The sequence below is a fragment of the Trachypithecus francoisi genome, unplaced genomic scaffold (genome assembly GCF_009764315.1).
Source record: "Trachypithecus francoisi isolate TF-2019V2 unplaced genomic scaffold, Tfra_2.0 Lachesis_group4, whole genome shotgun sequence".
NCBI lineage: Eukaryota > Metazoa > Chordata > Mammalia > Primates > Cercopithecidae > Trachypithecus > Trachypithecus francoisi.
The window spans coordinates 126,132,005-126,138,846 of NW_022681469.1; the positions used below are offsets into that span (position 1 = coordinate 126,132,005).

At 56.1% G+C, this 6,842-nt stretch overlaps 2 protein-coding genes across 2 annotated transcripts; both read right to left on the bottom strand.

Moving 5' to 3' along the window:
* Positions 1-3,669: 3,669 nt before the first annotated feature.
* LOC117072226 (putative uncharacterized protein FLJ44672) lies at positions 3,670-4,872 on the bottom strand (the record flags this gene model as incomplete). The annotated part of the gene is given in 3 exon segments (XM_033192134.1): positions 3,670-3,889; positions 3,891-4,418; positions 4,450-4,872. Coding segments are annotated over 3 exon segments (1,041 nt in total), but the record flags the coding sequence as incomplete, so codon positions are not given.
* LOC117073044 (putative uncharacterized protein FLJ44672) lies at positions 4,860-6,611 on the bottom strand. The gene has a single exon (XM_033193537.1). The coding sequence runs from the start codon at positions 6,103-6,105 to the stop codon at positions 4,879-4,881; it is 1,227 nt and encodes a 408-aa protein (XP_033049428.1). The 5' UTR covers positions 6,106-6,611; the 3' UTR covers positions 4,860-4,878.
* Between the last annotated feature and the right edge of the window lie 231 nt (positions 6,612-6,842).

Sequence of the window (6,842 nt, forward strand, 5' to 3'; positions counted from 1 at the left end):
TGTGAAGATATCTGTATCTCATGTGAGTGCTCACCAAAGGGTGACCTCAGCAGAGGAGGATTTTAATAATCAAGTGGATAGGGTGACTCATTCTGTAGACACCACTCAGCCTCTTTCCCCAGCCACCTCTGCCACTGCCCAATGGGCCCATAAACGAAGTGGCCATGGTGGCAGGGATGGACTTTCTCAGCAACATGGACTTCACTCACCAAGGCAGACCAGGCTACAGCCACTGCTGAGTGCCCAAGTTGCCAGCAGCAGTGCCCAACACTAAGCCCTGATATGGCATCATTCCTTGGGTGATCACCCATCTACTTGGTGGCAGGTTGATTATACTGGACCTCTTCCTCACAGAAAGGGCAGAGGTTTGTCCTCCCTGGAATAAACACTCCAGATTTGAGTTTGTCTATTCTACAGACAATGCTTCTGCTAAGACTACCATCTGTGGATTCACGAAATGCCTTATCCACCGTCATGGTATTCCACACAGCACTGCCTCTGACCAAGGCACTCACTTTACGGCTAAAGAAGTGCGACTGTGGGCTTATGCTCTTGGAATTCACTGATCCTACCATGCTCCCCATCATCCTGAAGCAGTTGGATAGAAAGGTGGAATGGCCTTTTGAAGTTACAATTACAATGCCAACTAGGTGATAATACTCTGCAGGGCTGGGGCAAAATTCTCCAGAAGGTCATGTCTGCTCGGAATCAGCATCCAATACATGGTACTGTGTATCCCATAGCCAGGATTCATGGTCCAGGAATCAAAGGGTGGAAGTGGAAGTGGCATCACTCACCATCACCCCTAGTGATCCACTAGAAAATTTTGGCTTCCTGTTCCCACAACATAACGTTCTGCTGGCTTAGAGGTCTTAGTTCCAGAGGGAAGAATGCTGCCACCACTTTGGAGTCCTGCCACCTTTAAGTAAACAGGCTAAGAAGGGAGTTACAACCTTCTGAGATGATTCACCTGGACTATCAAGATGAAATCAGTCTACTACTCCACAATGGAGGTAAGGAAGAGAATGTGTGCAACACAGGAGATCCTTTAGGGTGTCTCTTAGTATTACCATGCCCTGTGATTAAGGTCAATAGGAAACTATAACAGCCTAACCCAGGCAGGACTACAAATGGCCCAGACCCTTCAGGAATGAAGGCTTGGGTCACTCCAGAAAAAACCTGCTGAGATGCTTGCTGAAGGCAAAAAGAATACAGAATGGGTAGTAGAAGAAGGTAGTCATCAATAACAGCTATGACCATGTGACCAGTTGCAGAAACAAGTACTGTAATTGTCAAGTGTATTTCCTCCTTCTTTTGTTAAAAACATGTTTGTGCACATATATGATTGTACTAAGAAATATCTTCATTTTATTTCCTTTCTCCTTTATCGTATGAATAAAATTTATTGACTTCATATAAGCATTTAAGTGTTAGCTTTATATAATAGCATTTGAGTTGAGGATTGGTGCGTTTCCAGTTGTATGAAGGATACTTGGTATTATGTTAGGCATAATTATGACATTATTATGTCTTTATTTGAAGATTATGTATAATCTCAGAAGATGTGTATGGGTTAAAGTTGACAAGGGGTGAACTTGTGATGGTTGATATTGTCAACGTGATTGAAGGATGCAAAGTATTGTTCCTGGGTGTGTGTGTGAGGCTGTTGCCAGAGGAGATTAACCTTTGAGTCAGGGGACTGGAAAAGGCAGACCCACCCTTAAACTAGGTGGGCACAATCTAATCAGCTGCCGGTGTGGCAAAAACAAAAATGAGGCAGAGGAACATAAAGAGGTCAGACTGGCTTAGCCTCCGAGCCTACATCTTTCTCCCATGCTTGATGGTTCCTGCCCTAGAACATCAGACTCCAAGTTCTTCAGCTTTGGGACTCAGAATGGCTTCCTTGCTCCTCAGCTTGCAGACAGCCTATTGTGGAACCTTGTGATCCTGTGAGTTAATACTCCTTAAGAAACTCCCTTGTATATATACATCCATCCTAATAGTTCTGCTCCTTTAGAGAACTGTTACTAATACAAGGGGTGACAGTGGAGGAAATTACATGTTAGACTTTTATACTGTACCTCAATTTTCATTACTTTTTGCAGAAAAAAGATTTCACATAAAAATCACATAATAATAATTTATTCCAATTTATTAAGGCAGGAGCTGGGCCTAAAGAGGGCGCTGAGAGGCTGGAGATGGGCTTGGGAGAGGTCAACTGAAGGAAAATTGGGGCCTAAGGAGACTGCCAGGAGGCAAGAGCTGGGCAAAAACAGGTTGTTGTGAGGCAGGAGTTGGGTCTTTATAAAAGGGCCAATGTAAGGCAGAAGCAGGGCCTGCAGAGTCCATTAGCAGGCAGGACCAGGGCATGGAGAGGCTGACATGAGGCAGAAAGTTGCCCTCGGGAGGCCGCCATGAGGCAGGAGTTGGTTCTTGAAAGGAGGCAAGAGCTGGGCCTGTAGTGTTGCTAAAAGGCAGGAACTTGGTCTGGAAGGCCGTGGTAAGGCAAGAGCTGGGCCAAAAGAGGCCACTGGGAAGCAGGAGCTGGGCCTCAGGGGGCCACCGTAAAACAGGAGCTAGGACTTGGAAGGCAGACGTGAAGCAAAAGCTGGCCCTTGGAAGGCTGACGAGAGGCAGAAGCTGGGCCTGATGAGGTCGACTTGAGAAAGTCTGGGGCCTGGAGAGATCCCTGGGAGGCAGGAGCTAAACCTGTAGAGGCTGCTGGAAGGCAGGAGCTGGGCCTGGTGAGGTCAACATGAAGAAGTTCTAGGCCTGGAAAGACCACTGGGAGAAAGGAGCTGGGGGTAAAGAGGCTGTTGTAAGGCTTAAGCTAGGCCTGCAGAGGCTGCCAGGAGGCAAGAGCTGAGCCTGGAGATGCCAAATTGAGGAAGTTTTAGGCCTGCAGAAGCTGTAAAGAGAAAAGAGCTAAGCCTGGAGAGACTGGTGAAAGGCAGGAGGTAGGGCTAAAGAGGCCATTGGCAGGCAAAAGCTGGGCCTCTGAAGGCTGCAAGGAGGCAGGAGCTGGGCCTGGTAAGGTTGACTTAAGGACGTTTTGGTCCTGGAGAGGCCAATGGGAGGAAGGAGCTGGGCCTAAAGAGGCCATTGAAAGGATGAAGCCAGGCCTGTAGAGGCCACCAGAAGGCAGGAGCTGGGCCTGAGAAGGACAAATTAAGAAACTTTTAGGCCTGTAAGGGCCCCGCTAGGCATGCATGGAGAGGCAGCAGTGAGGCAGAAGCTGGGCCACTAGAGGTTGCCAAGAGGCAGGAGCACAGCTTGAAGAGATCCCAGTAAGGATGAGCTGAGTCTAAAGAGGTCACTGTTAGGCAGAAGCTGAGATCCTAGAGGACACTCAGAGGCACAAGCTGGGCCTGGAGAGCTTGACTGGAAAAAACTATGGGCTTAAAAAGGGCACCAAGGAAGAAGCTGGGCCTGGAGTGGCCAGAGGAAGACAGAAGGTGGGACATGGGAGGCTGCCGTTAAATAGGAGCTGAGTATTGGAAGGCGGCCATGAGGCAAAAGCAGAGCCATTTTAAAGGCCTACCAGACACAGGAGCTAGGCCTGGTGAGACTGACATGAGAAAGTTCTTGGTCTGGAGAGACAACTGAAAGGCAAGAGCAGGGCCTAAATAGCACATTGGAAAAATGGAGTTGGGCCTCTAGAAACTGATGAAAAGCATGAACAGGGCTTGGAGACGCTGTAAAGAGGAAGGCACAAAAATGGCCTGGGAAGGCCAATGTGAGGCAAGAGCTGGGCCCGGGGGGTCCACTGGGAGGAGGCAGAGGCCATACCTCCAGGGGCCTACGACAGGCAGGAGCTGGGCGTGGCGAGGCCGACTTCAGGACGCTTTGGGCCTGCACAGGCCATCGGCGGGAGGCAGGAGCTGGGCCTGGAGGGGCTGACTTGAGAAAGCCTTGGGCCGGGAGACGCCATAATGGGCGGGAGCTGGGCCTGGAGAGGCCAGTGTGAGGCAGGATACGAGCTTGTTGAGGCTGCCAGGAGGCCGGCAGGAACGTGGCCGGGGAAGGCCGCCGTGAGGCAAGAGCTGGGGCTGGGAAGGCTGCTGTGAGGCAAGAGCTGGGCCTGGAGGAGGTTTCGGGCCTACGAAGGCTGGCAGGAGCTGGGCAGGAGCCGAGTCAAAAGAGGCTGTTTGGAGACAGGGACTGGGCCTGCGAGGGAGAGTTGGGCCTGGAGAGGAGGCCGAGAGGCAGCCACTGGGCCGCGGGAGGCCAACTTGGGCCTGCAGAGGCCGCCACAGGGGAAAAGCTGGGCATAAAGAGACCGTTGTGAGGGACAAGCTGGGCCTTAAGAGGCCATCAGAATGCAGGAGCCGAGCCTGCGGAGGCTGCTGAAGGGCAGAAGCCTGGCCTGCGGAAGGCCATGGTGAGGCACAAGATGAGCCTAAAGAGGCCATCAGGAGGCAGGAGCTGGGCCTGTCAAGGCTGCTGCCAGGCAGGCGGAAACGTGGCCAGGGGAGGCCGACACGAGGCAAGAGCTTGGCCTGGAGAGGCCGTTGTCAAGCCAGGCCACTGGGGAGCTGAAGATGGGGACTGGAAGGCCTGACTTAGAGGAGCCTGGGGCCTACAAAGGTTGCCAGGAACTGGGCCGAATGTGGTTGTTGTGAGGCAGGAGGTGGGCCGGCAGACGCAGCCAGGAGGGAGAGCTGGGCCCGGAGAGGCTGGCTGAAAACAGTTCTGGGCCTGGACAGGATGCTGAGAGGCAAGAGCTGGGCCCGTAGAGGCTGCCAAGAGGCAGGAGCTTGGCCTGAGGTGGTCACACTGAGGCAAGAGCTGAGCCTGGGGGACATCCACTGGGAAGAGGCAGAGGCCATGCCTCCAGGGGCCAACGACAGGCAGGAGCTGGGCCTGGCGAGGCCGACTTCAGGACACTTTGGGCCTGCACAGGCCATTGGTGGGAGGCAGGAGCTGGGCCTGCAGGGGCTGACTTGAGAAAGTCTTGGGCCGGGAGATGCCATCGGGGTGGGTGCGAGCTGGGCCTGGAGAAGCCACTGTGAGGCATAAGCTGGGCCTAGAGAGGCCAGTGTAAGGCAGGAGCCGGGCTTGTTGAGGTTGCTGGGAGGCCGGCAGGAACGTGGCCAGGGAAGGCCGCTGTGAGGCAAGATCTGGGCCTGGGAAGGCCACTGCAAGGCAAGAGCTGGGCCTGGAGATCGGGACCGGAGAAGGTTTCGGGCCTACCAAGGCTACCAGGAGCTGGACAGGAGCTGAGTCAAAAGAGGCTGTTTGGAGACAGAGGCTGGGCCTGTAGGCGCAGCTGCGAGAGAGAGCTGGGCCTCTAGAGGAGGCTGGGAGGCAGCCACTGGGCCGCAGGAGGCCGACTGGGGCCTGGGGAGGCCGCCACAGGGGAAAAGTTGGGCCTAAAGAGACTGTTGTGAGGGACGAGCTGGGCCTTAAGAGGCCATCGGAATGCAGGAGCCGGGCCTGCGGAGGCCGCCAAAGGGCAGGAGCCTGGCTTGCAGGAGCCCGCGGTGAGTCACGAGATGAACCTAAGGAGGCCATTGGGAGGCAGGAGCCGGGCCTGCGGAGGCTGCTGAAGGGCAGGAGCCTGGCCTGTGCGAGGCCGCAGTGAGGCACGAGATGAGCCGAAAGAGGCCATCGGGAGGCAGGAGCTGGGCTTGTCGAGGCTGCCGCCAGGCAGGGGGAAACATGGCCTGGGGAGGCCGACGTGAGGCAAGAGCTAGGCATGGAGAGGCTGTTGTCAGGCAGGAGCTGGGCCTCTCCAGGCCGCCAGGGAGCCAAAGGTGGGGCCTGGAAGGCCTGACTTAGAGGAGCCTGGGGCCTACAAAGACTGCCAGGAGCTGGGCAGGAGCTGGGCTGAGCATGGTTGTTGTGAGGCAGGAGCTGGGCCAGCAAATGCAGCCGGGAGGGAGAGCTGGGCTGGGAGAGGCTGGCTGGAAACCGTTCTGGGCCTGGAGAGGATGCCGACAGGCAAGAGCTGGGCCTTGTGGGGCTGGTTTGAGAAAGCCTTGGGCCGGGAGACGCCATCGGGGTGGGCGGAAGCTGGGCCTGGAGAGGCCAGTGTGAGGCAGAAGCCGGGCTTGTTGAGGTTACCAGGAGGCCGGCAGGAATGTGGCCAGGGAAGGCCGCCATGAGGCAAGAGCTGGGCCTGGGGGTGGTCCACTGGGAGGAGGCAGAGGCTGAGGCTCCAGGGGCCTACTACGACAGGCAGGAGCTGCGCCTGGCGAGGCCGACTTCAGGACACTTTGGGCCTGCACAGGCCATTGGCGGGAGGCGTTGGGCCAGGAGACGCCATCAGGGTGGGCGGGAGCTGGGCCTGAGAGGCCGCCGTGAGGCATGAGCTGGGCCTAGAGAGGCCAGTGTGAGGCAGGAGAAGGGCTTGTTGAGGCTGCCGGGAGGCCAGCAGGAACGTGGCCAAAGAAGGCCACCGTGATGCAAGAGCTGTGCCTGGGAAGGCTGCTGCGAGGCAAGCGCTGGGCCTGGAGATCTGCACCAGAGGAGGTTTCGGGCCTACGAAGGCTGCCAGGAGCTGGGCAGGAGCCGAGTCAAAAGAGGCTGGAGACAGAGGCTGGGCCTGTAGGCGCAGCCACAAGAGACAGCTGGGCCTGGAGAGGAGGCCGGGAGGCAGCCGCTGGGCCGCAGGAGGCCGATTTAGGCCTGGAGAGGCCGCCACAGGGGAAAAGCTGGGCCTAAAGAGACCATTGCGAGGGACAAGCTGGGCCTAAAGAGGCATCAGGACGCAGGACCCGGGCTTGCAGAGGCCCCTGAAGAGCAGGAGCCTGGCCTGCAAGAGGCCACGGTGAGGCATGAGATGAGCCTAAAGAGGCCATCGGGAGGCAGGAGCTGGGTGTGTCGAGGCTGCCACGAGG